The 22,725-nt window shown below is 45.3% G+C and overlaps 1 protein-coding gene across 1 annotated transcript in view; it reads left to right on the forward strand.

Annotated features, from left to right (window-relative positions):
• The window catches only part of LOC118122614 (protocadherin Fat 3), a 67,318-nt gene that overhangs the window by 27,662 nt on the left and 16,931 nt on the right, over positions 1-22,725 (forward strand). Inside the window, exons 15-46 of the mRNA XM_035179444.2 lie at positions 87-245; positions 929-1,050; positions 1,181-1,363; positions 1,452-1,566; positions 1,651-1,914; positions 2,449-2,799; positions 3,083-3,256; positions 3,345-3,875; positions 4,963-5,327; positions 5,939-6,092; positions 6,874-6,981; positions 7,410-7,593; positions 7,728-7,948; positions 8,517-8,969; positions 9,284-9,418; positions 9,512-9,905; positions 11,029-11,225; positions 13,594-13,747; positions 13,857-14,090; positions 14,363-14,541; positions 15,853-16,066; positions 16,430-16,644; positions 16,731-16,868; positions 17,022-17,165; positions 17,246-17,443; positions 18,210-18,487; positions 18,612-19,174; positions 19,495-19,626; positions 19,737-19,894; positions 20,005-20,530; positions 20,811-20,964; positions 22,268-22,415. Coding sequence (XP_035035335.2) covers positions 87-245; positions 929-1,050; positions 1,181-1,363; positions 1,452-1,566; positions 1,651-1,914; positions 2,449-2,799; positions 3,083-3,256; positions 3,345-3,875; positions 4,963-5,327; positions 5,939-6,092; positions 6,874-6,981; positions 7,410-7,593; positions 7,728-7,948; positions 8,517-8,969; positions 9,284-9,418; positions 9,512-9,905; positions 11,029-11,225; positions 13,594-13,747; positions 13,857-14,090; positions 14,363-14,541; positions 15,853-16,066; positions 16,430-16,644; positions 16,731-16,868; positions 17,022-17,165; positions 17,246-17,443; positions 18,210-18,487; positions 18,612-19,174; positions 19,495-19,626; positions 19,737-19,894; positions 20,005-20,530; positions 20,811-20,964; positions 22,268-22,415 — 7,545 coding nt within the window. The remainder of the gene's footprint in view (positions 1-86; positions 246-928; positions 1,051-1,180; positions 1,364-1,451; positions 1,567-1,650; positions 1,915-2,448; positions 2,800-3,082; positions 3,257-3,344; positions 3,876-4,962; positions 5,328-5,938; positions 6,093-6,873; positions 6,982-7,409; positions 7,594-7,727; positions 7,949-8,516; positions 8,970-9,283; positions 9,419-9,511; positions 9,906-11,028; positions 11,226-13,593; positions 13,748-13,856; positions 14,091-14,362; positions 14,542-15,852; positions 16,067-16,429; positions 16,645-16,730; positions 16,869-17,021; positions 17,166-17,245; positions 17,444-18,209; positions 18,488-18,611; positions 19,175-19,494; positions 19,627-19,736; positions 19,895-20,004; positions 20,531-20,810; positions 20,965-22,267; positions 22,416-22,725) is intronic.

The following is a 22,725-nucleotide window of genomic DNA, read 5'->3' on the forward strand; positions in this document are numbered from 1 at the left end:
CGGGGGATGATCTCTATATTTAATAGGTTAATACAGGATCACCAGTGGACTTTAACTCAGCCTAAAATTAGACTTTGTATTTACAGATAATGGAGAACAGCACCGTCGGGACGTACGTGACGACCGTCAGCGCCCTCAGCCGCTCAGCTCTCATCTATGACATCAACAGGGGGAACGAGGAGAGCTGCTTCTTCATTAACCATCACACCGGTGTCATCAGCACACGCAAACCACTTGACTTCGAGGTATGTGAATGATCTTCAGTTCAACATCCACCTGCAAGTACTCGTTGGAGATACTCAGGAAAAAGTTTGGGCCAATGACGTGTTGATTTTTGAAGTGAACAGACGTGAAAACAAACTCTGAAGCTTTTTCTTTGAATATTATCACCGTGTTGCACAATTGCTGTTTGATTTTCCTTCAAATAAAAAAGCAGTGGTGCGTTAACATTTGAAGAAAGCCTCATTTGAATTTTGGTTTCCTGCAGTTTGTTTTTCACTTTTCACTTAAATCATGTACAAACCAGAGTGGCACTCAGGAGAACACATACCTCTCCAACGTTCCCCTTATATTCAAACAAGCTGCACCACATTTCACACACTCATAGAAATCAGTCCCCTTAAAACGCCATATTTTTTTCATCTAGATCCATAAATTATTCTCTGGTATATTAGTGAAAATGTGGAAAAACTGCTTATTTTGCGATGCCAAAAAGAATGAAAAACCTTTCTGCATCCGCCCCCTGATCCTGATCTGCACCAATCTTTAATGGATTCTTCCCTGACACCCTTGGAAATCCGTGCAGTTGTGTTATCTTGCTGACAAACTCACAAATAGACAGGAGGGAAAACATAACCTCCTCGAATAATAACTTTCACTTGCAACAATTATAAAACACAACAACTTTTCCTCATCTTTGTTTTGGCAGCAAACAACCTCCTACTTCCTGGCGGTGCAGGCTCTGAGCATGGCTGGAGTGGAGGCCAGCACCTCTGTCGTCGTCCAGGTGGGGGACGTCAACGACAACCCGCCTGTCTTCCAACAAATCAGGTATCAGTGGAAGCTAATTTGCCGAGTAGATAGAAAGTAGAGGTTTGCTGCTGACATGTCACATTGAGAACTGACAGTTATTATCGTCTGGAGTGATTTTTACACGTGACGTTTCCCTCTGTTACATCAGGTATGTGGGTGAAATCAGTGAGGCTGCTCCAGTCAACAGTGTGGTGCTGGGAGAGGATGGAAACCCTTTGGTCATCCGGGCGACCGACAGGGACCGAAACCACAACGCCCTGCTGGTGTTCCAGATCATAGAGGACACCGCTCGAGCGTTTTTCAGCGTGGATTCTGGGACGGGATCCATTCGGTCAGTGACGTTGATGCTCTCTGATTCACCTGCTCATAACGCGATATAGCTCGTGATGTCTGAGTAAATGAACTGTTTTACATTTTAGAACAATCGCCAGCCTGGATTATGAGACCTTCTCTGAGTTCGTCTTCCGGGTTCATGTCAGAGACGGTGGTCAGCCTCCTCAGACGGCTGACAGCCCAGCGGACGTGGTTATAAAGGTACATCACTGCCTCATACACCACTTTAATTCCTCCTGTATGACTTAAAAATTTAACAAAATCTCTCTTTCTGCCGCTTCTCAGGTGATCAACATCAACGACTCGCCTCCGAGGTTTTCCCAGGACGCGTACGAGACAGTCCTCCTCCTGCCGACGTACATGGGAGTGGAGGTGCTCAGGGTCGAGGCCTTTGACCCTGACACGACCTCGGACAAGTCGGTCACCCCCGTGCTGGTTTACTCTCTGGTGGACAACAACGTGGAGCACTTCTCGGTGCAGCGCAACACTGGAGTCGTGACCGTCATCAATCCCAACCTCAATAAGGATCGTTACCGCTTTAATGTGAAGGTAAAGTGATTGATCCAGTGGACAGGGTGCTCACGTGATTAGAATTTCTGTGTGCGGCCTTGTCTCTGGCTTTGATGATCAGTATGCACTTGGCCTGGATGGTAATTATTTCCCCAGGGAGGTGAGAGCAGGGGGTCAGCTGTAGAACAGAGCCTCTGGTTATTCAGTGTCTTGATGTAGGACACTTCAGTGCGAGGGGTGGTCTGCAGCTCTACATGCTTCAGGGTGGAGACAAGAAAACAGCAATGCACGCAGCATTTTTTTAAACCTCCAGCATCACATTCTGTGGATAAGTCTGCCCTGAGTCAGCTGTTCTGTATATGTATAGAGACGTTTCCCCATCTGAGATGAGTGCGAGGCGGGGGTTAGCTCTGACCCCTCGCAGCAGGAGGGATTGGTTTGGAGCCCGGTTTGGTCGGGGTCTTTCCGTATGGAGTTTGCATGTTCTCCCTGTGTTTGCGTGTTTTATATAGATAGATAACAAATTGATTATCATTAGGCAATCTCAGCCTTATTATATTTGTCTGTTTCTAGGTATGGGACGGACGTTTCTCCAGCATGGCGTCTCTGACTGTGGTCGTCAGAGAAGCGATCGACAGCGGCCTCCTCTTCACCCAACCCCTCTACTCCGCCTCCATCGCAGAGAACGTAGCCAATATCACCGTGGTGACTGTTGTCAACACAGTCGGCCAGCGCCTCAACGAGCCGCTCAAGTACACTCTGCTGAACCCCGGCGGACGCTTCATCATCCGGCCGACCTGCGGAGTGGTGCTCACCACCGGCGTGCGTTTTGACCGGGAGGAGAAGGAGAGTTACGAGCTGGTGGTGGAGGTCAACAGAGAGGACGAGATACTGAGAGTGGCCAGGGTGACTGTACGAGTGCAGGTGGGAGTGGAAACTTGTGTATGGAAGTGTGTGTGTGTGTGTGTGTGTTCATGAGGGTCTTATTTCCCACTTGCATGGATTGTGTTTTGCCGATTGTGTTTTCTTGTTGCTCACAAGTTCTCACGGTAGCTTCAGCAGATGTACAATATAAATGCTAAGCTACACACAAAGACATTTTGATCATTGATTATCAATAGTATTTTCTGATCCTATCACCCAACGTAAGGAGCTTATTCTTTAAGCCCTCAGTTCCCCCATACATTTGTTTTTGTCCTCTCTGTAGGTGGAGGATGTGAACGACAACGCTCCAGAGTTTGTGAACCTCCCGTACTACGCTGCTGTGCAGGTGGAAGCAGAGCCAGGTTTGGCTATTTTCAGGGTGTCGGCCATTGACCAAGACCTCGGCCTGAACAGAGAAGTGACTTACAGCCTAAAGGAGCAGCACGGGAACTTTCAGGTGAGAGCTACATCTGTCCTGAAGGAAGTTTGGAAATCCATGGGTTGTCTCTTCATGGTACAAACTACTGCTTCCATATTGTGTGCAGGTGAATCCAGTGACAGGAGAGCTGAGCTTGAAAAGAGCCTTTGAGGTGGATTTATCTAACGCAGAATACAAGCTGGTCCTTGTGGCCACCGACGGCGGCCTCCCTCCTCTGTCCAGTGAGGTGGAGCTGCCCGTCACCGTGGTAAATAAAGCCATGCCAGTGTTTGACAAGCCCTTCTATGGCGTCACCGTCCGAGAGGATGTGGTCGTCTCCACCTCGGTCCTGTGCATCAACGCCACCAGCCCTGAAGGCCAGAACGTCATCTTCAGCATCACGGACGGAGACCCGTCGCTCCAGTTCGACATCGGCTTCGACACGGGAATCATCGGCGTGGTTTACCCGTTAGACTACGAGACCACGCAGTATTTCCGCATAACGGTGAAGGCTACAGACACACTGACCGGGGCCAAGTCTGAGGTGGACGTGGACATCGTCGTGCTGGACGTGAACGATAACCCGCCGCTGTTCCTGAACAACTCCTACTCCACTGTGCTTCCTGAGAACTCCATGATCGGAACCACAGTGTTACAGGTGTGTGTGTATTGTGTCTGTACAGTGTGTGTACTCTCGCTGAATGATTGTTTACACTTACACCTCCCTTCGGCAGCACTGTGGATGAATATTAGATTCCAAATCATTTATGTATGAGCAGATAGTGCCATATTTCCCTAGAAATTTCCCAGTGGAAGCTCTCGACCTTTAGCAGATAATAGACCAGGGCTGTTGTCGCCCTGAGACACATTTTGTGCAAGACAGTTCTAAGACACTGCTTTTTTGAATTCATTGTTTTTTTGTGTAATAATATCTGTAGTCAGACAGGTTATTGGCCTTATTTGATTGTTCTTGTATTCAAGAAATCAATTTAAGAATAATGGATCATATTATTATGTGCTGTAGCTTACAATACACCTGGGCTTGAAACTGCGATGTAGTTCACCTCATTGGTCAAACTATGTAATTTTATTTTGTCAATGCAGCTCAAAACACTTGAGATTAACAACAAAAAAGTTTATCCTCCTACTTACAACGTAGTGTTAGGATGGTGTATTTAGGACCATATGAAGAAAATATTCGGAGATTTCGAAAATCGTATGAGAATAAAGTAATAATAGTATGTGAATATGTCGTAGTTGAGAAGAAAGTCATAACATTGCGAGAATAAAGTCGGAATTTAATGAGAAAAATCATCATAATAAAGAGAATAAAGCAAAAAGAAAAACATTCATCAGGAAATGTTTAGTAGGAGTAACAAGATGCTCTTCATTTCACATTTTAACACAGACTCTTCTGATATTGTGCCTCTAAAATGATATGTAGCCTAAAATTATAACCTTTTTCTCGTAATACTTCAACTTCATTCTCGAAATCTTAAAAATCTTATTTTTCCCTTTAAGTGACAATAACACTTCTTCATTCTTTTTGTTGTTTGATGTTTAACTATTATTTTGATCTGGTTGCGATGTGACTGTGTCGTGATAAAGTCTCAGTAAGACCCAGAACTTTATCTCCTTTTTCGAAGGCCTCCGCAGCCATATAGAGTCTATCAGGGCAAACAAATCAGACCTTATCTTGAATAATTCATAAGGCGCTGAAAAGTTTAATGCTTCTCTCACTGTAGGTGTTTGCTCAGGACCAGGACTCGGAGAAGAACGCTGCAGTGAGTTACCAGATCTTATCTGACATCTACAACAGCAGCGACTACTTCCACATCGACAGCAGCAGCGGGCTGATATTCACGGCACGCCTGCTCGACTACGAGCTCGTCCAGCGCTACAACTTCATCGTCAAGGCGACGGACAGCGGGGACCCGGCCCTCAGCAGCGACGTCAGCGTAACTGTGACCGTCACCGACACCAACGATAATCCACCTAACTTCAGCCAAACGCTGTACGAGGCCTTTGTCAGCGAGCTCGCTCCCCGCGGACACTTTGTGACTTGTGTTCAGGCTTCAGACGCCGACATCTGTGATGCTCAAAGGTTGAGGTAACACAAGAGAAAAACTCTGGAAAGTTCTTGTTTTCTTGGCTTTGCAGTAACATTTTGTACCATGAATGCAGATGTTGACCTTTGTTCGTTGTTACCTTTTAAACAAAGGTCAACTTAAAGATTAATTTTGTTCAGAAAACCTTTTCTGTCTTTTTTTCTTAGAGAAGACGTGTAATGTTTTTCAGATTCTTTCCTCTAGTGTGTTGTATATGTTTTTTTTTATGGATGCAATATTAAAGTTAAAAAACAGAAAGTCTGTGGCACAGGGAGCTCCTCTCCTCCACAGAAAACACAGAAACTCACAGAAAGACCTTGTTAGTCGTCCGATCAATAATTCTGCATCTTTGGGATGGCACATGTGATAATGCTCCACATTTGCATAATGTAGCCTAATGGTTAGTTTGGCACGTTCCCTAACGAAGCCAAGAGGAGCAGCAGGACAGTGTCAGGAAGGTGATGTGTTTTCTGAACATTAGAGCATTTAAACCTTTTCGAGTAACAACCCAAATTAAAGTTCTAACTCGGCACTTCTCAAGAATACTTTGATTTCCAGCAGCTTGTGAGCAAAATAATCATCAGCGCGCTCATTTGTCTAAATTCTCCTGCAGGTACAGCGTCGTCTCCGGGAACGAGAGGATGACTTTTATGATGGAGCCAGATACAGGAGTGCTCCGTCTGTCTAACAAGAGGAGACAAGGCATGAAACTCTCGTATCAACTCAATGTGTCCGTGTCAGATGGAGTCTTCACCAACACTGCTCAGGTGAGGCGGATTCACTGCATTCACAATTTACTTCTGTCGACTGATTTGCTGTCTTTTTCCTGTTTTTTTTAATACTCAGCAAGCTGCGTGACCTGCTTTAGCAAACCCTGCTTCAAATTTATTACAAGCACTTTGCAGCTATGCAGTTCGACTGCAGCTCTTCGCTGGCGGCTGCTGAGCGGCTCCGCAGTTAGAGGTTAATGTGTGTTCGTGTCATTTCTAATTTGCTACGAGGATGAGCTGCCAACTGGAGAAAAAATGGTCACATCTGTCTCTTAATGTAAATTACAAGCGGGACATGTGGGATTTTTTGGCTCAGTTTCACCACATGTCTGATAAACCCCATGACATGGTGTAGCAGTGGTAACATGGTGTAGCAGTAATAACATGGAGTAGCAGTGGTAACATGGAGTAGCAGTGGTAACATGGAGTATCAGTGGTAACATGGAGTAGCAGTGGTAACATGGAGTATCAGTGGTAACATGGAGTATCAGTGGTAACATGGTGTAGCAGTGGTAACATGGAGTAGCAGGGGGTGGTTATAGGGTGATAATGGGGCAGTGGTAACATGGGGCAGGGTAACAGATATGTAGGTGTGTGGTGAGCAGTAATAACGCAGTAATAACACAGTAATAACACGTCATCCCAGTTTTTGTGTTTTTTTGGTGATGATGATGAGGATGACAGTGATGATGATGATGATGTTTGTCATGATGATGGTGATGAGGATGATGATGATGATGTTGATGATGATGATTGTAACAGTGACAGTGATCCACAGGTGATTGTCCGTGTCCTCGGAGCGAACCTGTTCAGCCCAGTGTTCAGTCAGAGGTTCTACCTGGCTGAGGTCCAAGAAAATGCCCCTCCAGGGTCAAAGGTCATTCAGGTGAGTTTTCTTCATCACTTAACAGTCTCCCTCCATCAATGATGCAGTGGGATGTTAAAAATGAACAACAGCCATTATGGTAAAAACACGTCAGGAGAAGGTTATGGTAAAAAGATGGGTCTTAATGTTTCTTTTGAAAATCCATCCATTATCTATAAAACTTATTTTTTTGATGGAGCCAATCCCAGGAGGTGGCGTCCGCTCTGGTCAGGTCACCAGTATATTGCAGGGCCAACATGCAAACCACCATTCACACTCACAGCTACAGACATTTCACAGTCTCCAATGAACCAAAGCCCAGGGCAACGGAGAACCTGAAGAAAACCCATGTAAACTTCACACAGAAAGACCAAACTGGGATTCAAACCCGTGACCCTATTGCTGCGAGGCAACATCTCACTTTCCTGAATTTCTGTGTCGACCTCCAGGTTCGTGCAACAGACGAGGACTCCGGGCTGTTCGGCCAGATCACGTATTCATTTATCAACGACCTCGGGAAAACTCAGTTCAACATCGATGCAGACGGAGTCATCTCCACTCTCCAGAAGTTAGACAGAGAGAATCCTCTGAACAAGGACATGGTGCTGACCGTTATGGCCCTGGACGGTGGAGGTATAGTAGTGGACACAGATTTATGAATATTTAAGTTATACATACTACAGTGAACTCAACAGTATAATCATTCATTTCTATATTTAAATTATACAAATATATATGTGCTAAATCTCTACATTTATTTTTTTCAGGCCGTGCATCATTTTGCACAGTACGAGTTGTCCTCGCTGATGAAAACGACAACGCCCCCCGCTTCAGGGCTGTGGAGTACCGCATGAGCATTAAAGCAAATGTTGCCAAAGGGTCTCTGGTCACACAGATCCAAGCTACAGACCCGGACGCTGGGCCTAACGGAAGGGTCACCTACTCCCTTTATAGTGAAGCTCGTCTGTCGCTGGTCGATGTGCTGGAGGTCCGTGTATTTCACTCGTCACTGTTTGTCACTTGGCTGCTTTAATGGAGTTTCAAACGTAAATGAAAAAATAAAGTTTAACCAGATCCAAACTTCCACAAATGTGTTTAACGAGAGTAAACCATGTTTCCAATTAGAGCGATACTGATTCCCCCCCTTTTTCAATTAAGAGATAAATTCTCAGCTGACCCCCCCACCCCCTCCTCATTTGTGTGGATTAACAACCATCTGTCAGCCGTAGATTATACGACTCTGCTCATCAAATGAAAATGAAGCTTCATGAAGATTGATGCCTCAGTCAGTCTTTACTGTTTAAAAGGGAAACGCAATTAAATAACGAACAAAGGACTAAATGAAAATATAAAAGGCTGTGTAACATAAAAGGTAGCATGAATAGATCAATAGTTAGATGGACGGATGGATAGATAGATAGATAGATAGATAGATAGATAGATAGATAGATAGATAGATAGATAGATAGATAGACGGATAGATAGACGGATAGACGAATAGATAGATAGATTTTAGGGTTAGAGTATAACAACAGTGTGGTTGTGCTGGTATCCAGGTGGAGCCCGACAGTGGTTGGATGATGACTAAAAGCACCGTGGACCACCTCCAGGGGACGGTTCTGTCCTTCTTCGTCAAAGCCACAGACTGCGGCTCACCACCCAAACACTCCCTGGTGTCGGCCTTCATCCACGTCGTCCCTCCAGACGCGTTCGTGCCCTCCTTCAGCCAGCCACAGTACTCCTTCACCATCCCCGAGGACACAGCGGTAGGGACGGCCCTGGGGTCCGTGTACATGGGCCCCGGACAGACGGGCTTCTTCACCGTCGTCAAGGGGGAGACGCTCGACAGCAACCAGGGAGGGACGTTCCTCGTGGAGAGGGAGACGGGTCTGATCCGTCTGGTCAAGCCGCTGGACTACGAAGAGGTCAGCATCTTCCGCTTCAAGGTGTCAGCAACAGCACGGAGGGACCTGATCGAGTCCGTCACCACCGTGGACCTGGAGGTCAAGGTTGGTAATGCAGTCAAACATGCAACCGACGTTTTTTGCGATTTATGCTGCATCATCGCCCATTTTCTCTCTTTTCATTTCACACGTGCACCATTGTCTCAATAAAGACAAAAGGCTAAAGTGACAGTTTTTCCAAATTCAATTTTTTAAGTTAATTCTCATTTATCTACATTTTTTAAAATATATTTTACTACTTTTGTGAACCTATGACTTTGGTGAAACCTATTTCAAGCTTCACAATAGACGCTCTCGGTCAAATGGGAGCTTCACTACGGACAAAGCTGAAAAACCATGTTATTTTTGTGATTGTGCAGATCCTGGATGTGAATGACAACAAGCCGGTGTTTGAGACAAACACTTATGTAGCCACAGTGATGGAGGGAATGCCTGTTGGGACCAGAGTGGTTCAAGTGCGCGCCCTCGATCCCGACTGGGGCTCCAACGGACAAGTGTGTGAAGTACAAATACTGCATCACTCACTAATGAGAATAGTAGATTCAGACGTGTATTTGAAAAGCTGTGTATTCTTTGATACATTTCAGGTAACCTACAGACTCGGGCCTCTCCTCACCTACAACGTGGACTTGACGAAGGACGCGCTCTCCGCCAGCGGCCCCATCACCACGAGCTCCGTCTTCGCCATCGACAGTAAAACAGGCTGGATCACCACGGTGACTCAGATGGACCACGAGGCGTGCTCCAGCTACAGCTTTGAGGTGGTGGCCTCTGACTTGGGCGAGTCGAAGTCTCTCTCCTCATCCACGGTGGTGACCATCACCGTGTCGGACGTCAATGACAACCCGCCGCGGTTCGAGAGGGAGCTCTACCGGGGAGCGGTGAAAGAGAGCGACCCCCTCGGCGAGGTGGTGGCCTCTCTGAAGACCAAAGATCGAGACGGCACGGATCAGAACCGCCAAGTCAACTTTTACATCACAGGTGAGGAAACGCGGCGAAACACTGATGATGTAGTTCAACAACTTCCGCTGCGATAAGTTGGTTCCCTGAGATAACGTTGAGTCACACAGATGTGATTATTAAAGGTCAAATCTTTAATAAATTCTAACTCAAATGTCAAACCTTTTATTTTTTATATTATCTTTTAATTTGACTGCACTTAGGTTTGTATTATCTACAACATTTCAAGCAAGGGCAAAAAGAAAAGACAGTTTTTTATTTTATTCCTTTAGTTTTCAGTTAATAACAACCAGCCTGGAAACTTTTATGATTCTTTATCATTTTTTCTTTCCTCTATTTTTTGTGTATTTAAAAGCAGGGTTTTCACATGGGCCCTAAAAAATATAATCTGAATTTCAGGCCTTAAAAAGTTGTAAACATCTTAGAAAATTACCTACTAGGTCTTAAAGGTCGTAATCATATTAACGTTCATTTAACGCCACTTCTGTCGCACTTTATTATTAGTTTTTTTTTTAAGATGGTGTCGTGCACAGTTTGTCGTGTCTCAGTTCGTTGTAGATATCAGCAAACGGAAATAAAAACACAAATAAGACCACCATAAAACTGATAACTAAACGCTGCCTTATCCTGCAAGACGATTTTTACGACTCGTCTATGAGCCGGAGATTCCAAAGTAAGTGGTCGTTTTTCACAGTCACGCATGACTTTGTGTGGTCGCTTCTTTTTTTATGGCAGTCGTAAAAAACTCTCACCTTGATGCTGAGCTGGATGTTTTCCATTCCCGTCGCAGCGTCTGATAATGACTGAGGATGATACACTTTGGCTCGGCCGCTCTGGCATTTACAGAAATACTGATTGGCCTAATGGAAGTGTTGTAATAAGAGGTCAGATTTTTAAACTTCGAAAGGCCAGTGGCTGCTACACCAGCCGCCTGATTCTACACTTTGATGATAGATGTTTATTGATTGCACCAAATGCGGATGTTTGTGTGTGTGTGGGTGGGTGGGGTAGAGGGGAGGGGGGGGCCTGGTGTTTATTGATCTTGTGGAATAATACAACTTCTTGTTTTTGTCACAACACATCTTCACCTCTTTCTTTGCCCGGTAGTGTCAGCAGTTTAATCCTTGTTCCTTATGATCCGCAGGGGGGAACCCGCGGGGCGTGTTCGGCCTGGCCCCGGTGCAGGGGGAGTGGAAGGTTTATGTGAGCGGCTTGCTGGACCGTGAGCTGCAGGACTGGTATCTGCTCAACATCACTGCCAGCGACGGCCTTTATGTCGCTCGCACTGCAGTGGAAGTTACTGTAATGGACGCCAACGACAACAGTCCCATCTGCAACCAGGTCAGAGATGAAAAGACACGGAGACGAGTGAAATGAGAAGCAAACAAAACATCGAGCCGACTGGGGCGAGATGAACTTTTTAATTTTATTTGTTTTAATACTTGTCTTTAATCGCTGTTTGTTTCCAGGCGAACCACAATCCAATTAGTGTTTTGTGTAAAATCACAACCTAAAAATACAGTCAGTGACACAGTTAGTGTGCAGGAAGAATTAGGAACGTGCAAAAATCAAGGTTTTTAAGCTGCACTCAACTTTATTCTTACATCACTTTAAAGACGCACAGTGGAACGAGGACAAACACACAAAGTCATAAAAACAAGAAGAGCCTGACTGATATGGATTTTTAATGGCTTATGCCGATACTTATATGAGGGCGTAAACGTTTTCAGATATCAAATTATATATTTTACAAAAATGGCAATGATTCCTAGATTTCATAATAGAATTCTTATGATAAAGAAATGTAATGGAGGCTTATTTTTTTTTTACAGTTTGACCATAAACTTTATTATGAATAACTATAACTAAAAAGAAAACACAACTTAATATATAGAACTTGAACTTAAAAACATATATTATTATTCTGTAGAGACAAAGTTTTGATAAATGCAAATATGTTTGTGAAAGGCTCATATCAACTGATTTCCTGTAGTTTATGATAAAATAATGCAAGTGTTGGAAACATTCAGATTCAAGAGCTGCTGAGCACTGCTCTTTAAATGGAAAATAAGACGCAGACCAAAGTATAAGTCATTAAAAACCAATCAACTTTAGCTCATTGAACTGTTTCCTACCTTGCAACTTTCGGAGTCATCCTAAAATGAGTTTTAATACTGAGGCACGAGCTGGTGCATGGGAGGAAGATCCCAGTGAAAGGGGAAGATAATTGGACAGCGCGGTCTTCGAGGAATATCCCTTTTCATTTAGGAGAGTTCTGCAGTTCTTCAATTGCACATAATTAGTTGAGAAACTTTCGTTCTCACTTTAAACTCGTACTAATTCTCTTTGAAATCAATTCTCGCCGTCTCCCTGTTCTCCTCTTCTATTCCTTCTGTTCTCAGATAAGTCGGCACTGGGTTTCACAAAGTGGTTTCTCTGACTTTAAACTGCATCGATTGCATCTAAAGACGCTAAGTGTCAGACTCTGTACAGTAACTGTGCTGTTAGCACTTTGTTCACAGCTTTTTTATATCATTATTAATGTGGTAGTAGTTCTACCTGTTGATTTCGTAGTAAGACGGCATGTTAGAGAGCATTTATCATTGTGGAGACAAAACAAAAATCGCAGTAGTAGCTGTAGTATTAGTAATAATAATATTTCTAATAGTAAATTGGATTTTTATCGCAGAGGAAAACAAATAAGGTTAAGATATAAAACGAGGCACTTTACATGACTGTCTAGTTCTTATTGTAGGATGATAAAAGAAACTCTCTTAACAATGTGAATCTGCTCGAGTGAAATAAACTTAACACAGTGTTAAATAACAACATAAAAGATATCAACCGGAAAAGCTGCAGTTTAAACTGTTAAAAACGTAGAACACCGAATTTATTTAAAGGTGTGAGCTCACTAAATACTGCAGATTTTTTTAATCAAGATCCATTATTCTCTGAAATGTCAAAGACAATCTTGAAAAAGCTCGATGTTACTAAGAAAGTGGAAATAAATTCATGGATTTAATGGGATCTTAAACTAACAGGCCAATGTGGCAGTGCAGTGATATCAGTGTGTGTAGTGTGTAGTAGTGTGTAGTATCAGTATTGGCGGTATTACAGTAGTTCTACTACAAGCCATATTAAGAATGTTAGTGTGAAGCAGTAATCTCAGTGACTTCAGTGATAATTGCTTCATGACGATTATTTAAAAAGTTTTAAGGATGTAACATGTATTATTAATCAGTTGAATATATATGAAGTGTTTAGTCTATAAAATGGCAAGATTCATTTAATTCAATGTTCTTTTTGTTGTTCCCTTTTTCCTAATGTCCAGTGTCTTAAACTTGATTGTTCTCCCCCCCAACAAATAGTCAAAATGCAATTTTCTTCATTTCATCTCGTACATTAACTCATTAACAGGATGTGACAGAGCAGAAGCAGCCGGCTGGGATGTGCAGCACTGAACTTGGACACAGTGCAGTTAGGAGCTGTGTGTGTTTGGTGAACTCGTGCGGGCCGGAGAGGAGCAGGGTCACAAAAGGCCACTTCCCCGTGTTGTGCCCGTTCTGTCAGCCGGGATAATGGCTGCAGCGGCCGACACGTTAATGTGTTTTTGATGTGCTGGACGGATGTATTTTATTTTTGTCAGGAATTGACGTCCACTGTGTTTGTTTGTTTTTGTGTGTTTGTGTGTGTGTGTATCTTGTGACAGGCGGTGTACAGCGCCTCGTTTCCTGAGGACATTCCTACTAACAAGGGCATTCTGACAGTGGGCGCCACAGATGCTGACTCAGGCTCCAGTGCAGAGATTCAATATTCCCTGTTTGGCATCGGGGTCGAAGATTTCTACATGGACGCAAACACCGGTACATTCAATTATTCCTCCTCTTCGGGTTTGTCGTTAATTAAAACACAAATTAACACCCTGTCCCCTCCCACGCAGCTTGTCACGTCTCCCTGTTTGTGTCCTATAAGGTGATCTGCGTACGGCCACCGTCATGGACCGGGAGATGACACCCACCTACAAGCTCATCGCTCAGGCAACTGACGGGGGTGGCCTGTTCTGCCGCTCTGATATTTCCCTCAAACTGTTGGACGTGAATGACAATGCCCCCTCGTTCTCCTCCCCTCATTACCTGGCCAGTGTGTTCGAGAACGCAGCCCCCAAGGCCCTGCTCACCCGCCTGCAAGCCAGCGACCCCGATGAAGGTGAGCTGCTGCAATGCAACGCACGGTTGCATGTGGGGTGTGTGGCCGATAACGAGCACAGGAAGTTTCCTACGTGCAGGGAAAGCAATCCACGAGTCACGGAGCAGCCAAAGTGCTGACTAGGACATGGGCGAGATACTCCATTGCAAATGTGTCACATGCAATTAGTGCACGTATCCATCGTCTCTCTCTCTCTCTGATGGAAATAAGGATTCACATGAACAGGAAGGAGAACGTCTGTCTCCTGAACGTTTGTCTCCTGTCGTCTCCAGGTCTGAACCGCACGGTGGTTTATTCTCTGCTGGACTCGGTCAACGGTTTCTTCTCCATCGATGCCGTGTCTGGGATGGTGATTCTGGAGAAATCTCTGGACCGGGAGAGCAGAGACTCTTATCGCGTCCGCGTCCAGGCCACTGACCAGGCCGGCCAACAGGGGGCACTGTCCTCACAGGTATGTCGGGGAGAGACACAGATCTGGTCTCAGTATTTTTGATGCTGTTCAGTTTATCAATTAAACCAAGGGAGAGTTCTTATGATCCCCAAAAATATAAGTAGAAAAATAATTCTGAAATAATATAAAGGGTTTTTTAATGTATTTTTGGGCCTTTCGTGTTAATTAAAAAGTGACAGACATGTAGGGAGAGAAGAGGGGGGTGACATGGTCCAGCTGACGGAGGGGTCAACCCAGTGACCTGCTGCTTAGGACATGCGTTTCCATTTAGGTCACCGCAGTATCAATCCATACAGTACATGTTAAAGTGCAGATCAGTCAGCGGTGGAGTCATCAGTGATCTGTACACGCTGTGTTTCCGTCTGTACACGTCAATAAACGCATGTTGTTGACTGAAGAGATCAGATAAGGAACCTGGTAGATTTTAATTAAGATGAAAAATTCATCTTGGAGCTCTGTAGTTGTGCAGTGGGTGAAATGAGGAAAGATGGGGGGGGGGGACAGAAAGTGTTGTCTCGCTCACACCCACTACGATGTTAGAATACACTCAAAACTGAAAATAACTTCCTAACATTGTTTTTAGACTAAACAACTGTTTTTCAAATATGATAGAAAACCCGTAATAGAGATAGATTTTGTAGAATTTGCTTCGATCAGCGCAGCCGACTCACAGGCAAATGATTCAGTTGCTTTGTAAACACGGCACGGATCCACGTTATTAGTGTAGCCGGAGTATAAATGTCATAAAATGTCACTATGCCTGTGTTTCGATTGAAAAGTGGATCATAGACGTCACGCCTACTGGTGGTGTTTCTGCACTTGTATTTCATGGTGAAATATGATTTGACGGAACCATTTGAATCAGGATAATCCCCTGCCATGATTAGCATGAATTATTGACTGTGCATCTAATTTACAACAACCTCAATGAACAGAAATCAAATGTGTTGCACCAAAGACACAAATGAGACAAAACCAGGACACAAACAACCTCAAACAAGACAGAAACTAATCTTTTAGAAAAGCAGAGACAACGTGACGGCGCCTAAAAGGTGAAATATTGACTTGGATTCCAGCAGAAAACAACATTTATCTGACTCACTAATGCCACAAATCGTTCACATTCATCTAGTGGCCAATGAAGTCTCGCTCAGGCTTTGGTGGACGCAGACTTGGATTGATTTTTGTCCGTCCGCTCTTCTCTTAGTGAGACCTTTAGTATCTCCGCTCCAATTCATATCTGTGAGATCCCTGTTTGAGCCTCCTACACTGACAAAATGTCCCTCTACCGTCTCTTGTCCTTCCCCTCAGGTTGATTTGACCATCCTGGTGCTGGACGTGAACGACAACGCTCCAGTCTTCCAAAGGCGGGACTACGCCGTCACTGTCCCCGAGGACGTAGCCGTGGGAACCGCAGTGCTGCGAGTGTTGGCGACCAGCGTCGACATCGGACCTAATGCGGATGTCACGTACAAAATCCGGTCGGGCAACGAGTTGGGAAAGTTCAACATAGACAGAAACCTGGGTGAGCACAGGTCCTCGTAGGTGGTTTGTTAATTTAAAGATATAATATCACTTCAATAACAAACAACGTACGATGCGCTAGCTTGTTATCTAGATCACGATTATTCAGCTGTTTGTTGTCTAACGTAAGTAAAACTTTAATACATTAATTCATCTCTGAACATGATTTGCACCTGAAGACTCATATTCCGACGCTGCTTCACGATATCATCAAACTAGGTCTTTTATTGTTATGATTTGAAGACCCCTGGTGGCCGAGGTTACATACTGCACATTTAATCGCTAAGTGCATCTCTATCCTGAGCAGTAAAGTTAATTAAATTAATATTTCTTGTATATAAACTGAACTTTGTGTGTGCGTTAGGCTCCATCTCTGTGGCCGATGATCTGGACTTTGAGGTGTGTAAGGACTTCTACCTCACTGTGGAGGCCTGGGACAGCGGGAACCCTCCTCTCAGCACCGCTACCATGGTCATCATTGAACTCATGGACGTCAACGACAACGCTCCGGCCTTCACTCAAGACATCTACAACGTGCTGGTCAGCGAGGACACGTCTGTTGGTCAGACAATCACAAGGGTAACGTTCGCTCCCTCGTATTCTTTTATCTTTTACTTTTCATATTGTTAAACTTTGGATTTTATTTTGTTTTTAATGCTGTGCAGGTATTGGCAGAAGATTTGGACAGTCAGGTAAATGGGCGAATCACTTACTCCATCCTGAAAGGTGACCGAAGTAACCACTTCTGGATTGACCCCGTAGCCGGACTGCTCAAAGTCAACAAGCGGCTCGACAGAGAACTAGTAAGGATGCAGCTTCGAGAATCTCATACATAATCAGTTGTGATTTTATGGCTCATGAGCACAGACAGTAAAGTATCTCAGGTGTTTGGCACTTTGCCTGATACGAGCATTACAGCTGCTGGGGGACACTCCTTCCTTTCTGCTCCACTACAGGTATCCAGGTACTCGTTGTCAGTGCAGGCGTTCGACAGCGGCTCCCCTGCCATGTCCTCCACGGTCATTATCAACATCGACATCTCCGACGTTAACGACAACCCTCCCGTCTTCAACCCTGCCAACTCCACAGCCGTCTTACAGGTTAACAGTCTGTGTGTCTTTGCTTGGATTTGTGCATTTTGGTGCGCACGTCATCTCAACTTCTCTCGTTGTACTCGCAGCTCAATCAAGACCCTGGCACCACCCTGCTGAAGCTGTCCGTCAGCGATAAGGACTCACCCAGAAACGGCCCCCCCTTCGAGTTCCGCGTCGTGTCAGGAAACGAGGGAAACTTTCTTTCCCTGGACCAGACGGGAACTCTGAGGACCAACCGTGTGATTGGCCCTGAAGCCCCCAGAGAGTTTGTTCTTGTAATCCAGGTGAGGGACTGATATTTTATTTAACAGTTGACTGTTCGGTTCCTCTCACTGTGTTTAAGCAACACAATGTAGCTGTTACTGAGCAACAGCGCCCCCTGCAGCCACACGTGGTGATTCATTCTGTTGGATTCCAAGTCTGAGCAATTAAGTGGTTTTCATGAAGAGAAAAAACTAAATCTGTCAGTCTGGTGACTGGTAAACTGAACGGTGGATATTACCCATGATCCCCGGCTTCCGGAACCAGAGGAACTGTCTTGGAATTCTTGGAATTCTTCAAATTTTAAAAGTTTCCTGCTCAATATTGGAGATAAACACTTGTTTTTGATGACTCTTTAGCTGATCTACAGTTTAACATCACTCTTCAACTTGTTGGTTTTGGATCAGACGTTAATGTGAGGAGTCATTATACCATGAAACTACAGCCTCACTTATATAAACACATTTCTCTCTTGGAGAAGCTTTTAACACCATTAATAAGGTGGAGTTTGAGGGTCTGTACTAATATTGATGCTGTTAGTGATTTTCTTTTATGTTCTCACTAAATAGCTTCACAATCTTTGTCTCTACGTGTTTTTAATGTTTGGTTAAACCGATGCCAGGACACAGAGTGAGACAAACTTTTATTTTCCTTGAGGCTCTGTAACTACTTTTTTTTCCGTCTTCCCCCGTAAGCAACGGAGCAACTTAAAGCTCAAACTTTTAAATCAGTCCTTAAATGTTTCCGAGTGACTGAATATCTCAGTTTTCGTTTGTTTTCGTCTCTTAGGCAAGTGACTCTGGGAGGCCGAGTCTTACCTCCTCCTCCTGGGTGTTCCTCAGGGTCATTGGAAACAGCCAATACAAACCCGCGGCCTCCCCGCTGGAAATCTTCATTGTCATGGTGACGGATACATTCCCGGGCGGCCCGATTGGTCGGATATATGCAACCGACCGTGATCCCAATGACGCTCTGTCGTTTACCCAGAAGCCTCAGCCCAAGAGCATGTTCACGATCAGCAGGCAGGAAGGCAGCATCGTGGCTCTGCCGGGCCTGGAACCTGGCAGGTACACACACACACACACACACACACACACACACACACACACACACACACACACACACACACACCAACACACATACAATATAAAGATAATATCCTGGTTCAAAATACAACCTGTTTCCTTGTAGATACCAGATGAACGCCACAGTGAGTGATGGGCGCTTCGCGGTGATCGCCGATGTGTCAGTCCAGGTTGAGCAGGTGACGGATGTGCTGCTGCGTAGCGCCCTGACCTTACGCTTCAGCTCCATGTCCCCGGAGGACCTGCTCGGTCGTTACCTGAACCAGATCAAGCTCAAGTTACGTGGTCTATCTGGCTGGAAGTGGTCGCCAGGACAACAGGATCCCCTCCATATACTCGGCGTGCAGCCGGCGATGGGGACGCCTGATGTGGACTTGCTCCTGGCCATGGAGCGGCCAGAGACACCAGGGTTCGGACGGATGGGCGGGTTCTACTCCCAGCAGGAGTTGTCGGCAAAGCTGGAGGACGGAGTCGTGCGGGGCCAGATTCGAGGCGTCCTAGCCGGGGCGGTGGTGGTGAGCAGCGCCTGCTCCGGGGAGCTGGAGTGTGGGGACAGGGTGTGTGAGCAGATCCTGGTGATGGAGAGCGACTCGCCGGTGACCTACAGCACAGAGAGGGTCAGCCTGGTGTCGCCGACGTTCAGCCGCACGGACACCTGCACCTGCCCTGGTGAGGACTTACAATCTAATCTCAGCTCCCATTGTCAGTGTCCTTCACATCTGTCACAGTTATACATCAACAAATACATCATCAGTATTGATATATAAAATCTATAAATTACTGTCTAAATGAAGATGAATTTTACTACGTGTACACAGATGTTTTCTCTTGCAGATGTAATCAAGAGACAGATGTTTTGGCACAATGATGCTATACATTAAAGATAATAAATATAAAGGATAGGGAAGTATAAATATTTCATCATTTGAAGACAGATGATATCCTGACGTGTTGAAGGGGTTCTTTCTCATATCTCTGTGTCTGAGCAGAAGGATCATGCCCCACCCCCATGGAGCTCTGTGAAGGTCAGTCCTGTCCGGCAGACATGCAGTGTGTCCGCACTGGTCCTACAGCGCCATCTGTCTGCCAGTGTCAGCCTGACAGACTGGACGAGTGTGCAGGTGAGATTCCATCCTCATGTCTGAAGTTTGGAACCCTGCACATCCAGATAGTGTCTTTGTTTTTACTCCCTAGTTCGAATCCCGTATCTCTTTGTTTTGTGGACACGCAGGACAAACCTCCCTGAGCTTCTCTGGAAACAGTTACATCAAGTACAGAGTGACAGAGAGCGGCCAGAGCGGAGAGATGAGGCTCAGCCTGAGGATCAGGACGCTTCAGAGGAGAGGAGTCATTATGTTCACCCGGGTTAACCCCTGCACCATGCTCAAGGTCAACTCACTGTGTTGTTTCCAAACGCCTGGTCCGCTGAGCTAAAGCTGCACTGAAAGGTGGTTGTGTCATTTCTAAACATACAATTATTCTCCCTTTTCTCTCCCCAGATTGAAGGGGGTCGGCTCTGGTTCCAGCTGGACTGTGACAACACCCTTGGCATTATGGGTATTTCTGGCAGACCAATAAACGACGGCCTCTGGCACGCTGTTGCCTTGGAGCTGACGAGGAACTACACCCTCCTGTCGCTGGATGACAGCTATGTGGAGCGCCGCCGAGCAGCCCGAGCACCTGTTCGGCTTTGGCCCCTGGCCCCGGACTCGTCCTTCTTCTTCGGGGCCCAAGTGAGGCCACCGGCTGGGCAAGGTGAGGGGCCGAGTCCGGGGCCAGGGAGAGTCCAGGGAGGAGGGCCAGCACTCGGAGCGAGGGGCACGCCGAGAGCCCAGGACGGCTTCCAGGGCTGCCTGGGCTCTCTAATGCTGAACGGTAACGAGCTGCCGCTGCAGAATAAGAGGAGCCGCTACGCCGAGATCGCCGGGCTGAGCGAGGTCAAGCTGGGCTGCGTGCTTTACCCAGATCCATGCGTCAGTCAGCCCTGCCTCAACGGAGCTATCTGCAGCAGCCTGCCCTCTGGAGGTCTGTGCACACTGGGCATGTGTGTGGGTGGTAATAGACTGTTTACATAGGAATAAAATTGAATTTAACAGTTTTTCATAGCTTGAGTGTTAGTGTCTGGAATCTTATTCTTTAATTAGATAGTGACCATCAAGCTGCATGTGTTTTTTTCACTCTACGACACTTCACAGATAAGATCGAGAGACATTTCCAAGATGATATATTGAAATCATGTATTAATATGTATGATCACGCACGTTATTATCACATTCAACACATCCTGAGTGTCTCTCTCCAACAGGCTTCATGTGCAGTTGCAGCGCCGACTTCACTGGGGGGCGCTGTGAAATCGAGTTGACATCCTGCATGCCAAACCCCTGCCAGAACGGTGGAGACTGCAGGCCTGTCGGCGGTGCCTTCCTCTGTGCTTGTCCTAGAGGACTCGGGGGACTTGTGTAAGATAAAACAGCTGCAATCACACACTCACACACTTTTAGAGCCTTAATTACCGTGTGAAAATACAGAGCTAACGGTGGCTGCAGCGATTAACATCTGCATCTCCCTTCTCACACACACACACACACACTCGAGCATGAATGAACATGCGTTGGAAACACACACACATACATCATTATCCCACATTAGCACCCCCACTGAGTTGCTTTAGTTGTTATTGTGTGTGATGAATTAGTGTTTCTAATTCAATTCTGTATCATTTCTATAGAAAAGCCTGTAATCATTCTCTTGCTGCTGTTTTAATTATATCTCTGTAATTGCCTTTGAAACAAACTCGGGGCTCCCGTGGTTGTTCAGCGGAGTCACCACTAGAGAGCAGGTTTCCCTCAAAGGAGAAAATGCTTCTTCTTCTTTCAGGCTTTTTAAATATAAAAATAATGCTTTCAAATTTAGCTGATTGACTATAAAGATAAAACTAATGATACTTTTTCCAGACAGCAGATTGTTTAGATCATTATCAGTTCATGGTAATGATAAACAGACTGAAGTGTTAAAGTAGATATAGTCTGCAACAAGCCAAAACAGCTGCTGAGTGTAACCGGCTGTGAAATTGTTTATCCTGCTGATCTACAAATGATCGTATCAAACTGAAATAAAGATGTGAACTCTTCTCTTTAAAAACTGAATCATAGGCTCGTAGTTCAAATGTGACACAACTATTTGAATCCAAGCAGTTTGTTAATTGAGAATATTAATGAGAGAACATCACTGGCCAACACGTCCAGGCCTGTTTTTAAGTTTATACAGTTATAAAGCGAAACTTCAGATGGTCGTGCAATCAGAAATGCTTTTTCTTCTCACAGAGCGTCTCTGTTGTAGTGTGTTGTAAAAACACCATCAAGAAAAAATGTATCGAAAAGAGATCCCGCACAGCAGGACGCCAAGTTTCAAATGACAAGCCAGGGACGAGCACGTGGGTGTGTTTGTGACGTTCTGTCTGAATTGACGTCTTTATCTGAGCGTCTGGGTGTGTTGCTTGTGTGTTGTGTGTGCTTGTGTTTTGTGTGTGCTTGTGTTTTGTGTGTATTTGCTTTCAGGCACATTTCTTGAACTCAAGAGCCACATAAAAGGCGAAATCAGGGCATCTGTGCAGATAATCTGTTCATTTAGCAAAGAGCAAGACCAAAGTATTTATCCTCTTTCTTTGTGTCTTTTCATCTTTTATTCTCTCTCACGGACACGAATAATCTCCCCCCACCCTCCCATGCATAGTAATTTTTCTGACCGTGCCCCCCCCTGCAGATGTGACGAGGACGTTGACGAGTGCGACCAGGACGAGTGCGGGAACGGAGGCGAGTGCGTGAACACGTTCGGGTCGTTCTACTGCAACTGCTCCGAGGGGCAGTTTTGCGCCGACCAGACGCCCGATGAGGCGGAGGATGACACGCAGGTAAAGTATAACACCTGACAAGCTTGAATGAATTTATGTGAGAATAATTCCAACAGAATATACTCAAGTACAATCAAACAAGGGGGAGGGGGGAGAGTCCCAGCTCTTTGGATTGCTTTTTGTGCTTTCAGCTTGCTCCTAATTAGACTTGGCATGCTCAGTGAAGCTGCGGAGAATGTTGAGTGTGCAGCGGCCTCCCGGAAGGTTTATTCACCAGTCTGGTATCTCCGTCTCCGCCGTGGATGAATGAAAGTGTGGTAATGGGTAAATCATGGTTTCCATTTGAAGTTGTCATGCTCCTGACTTCTGG

The sequence above is a fragment of the Hippoglossus stenolepis genome, chromosome 15 (genome assembly GCF_022539355.2).
Source record: "Hippoglossus stenolepis isolate QCI-W04-F060 chromosome 15, HSTE1.2, whole genome shotgun sequence".
Lineage (NCBI taxonomy): Eukaryota > Metazoa > Chordata > Actinopteri > Pleuronectiformes > Pleuronectidae > Hippoglossus > Hippoglossus stenolepis.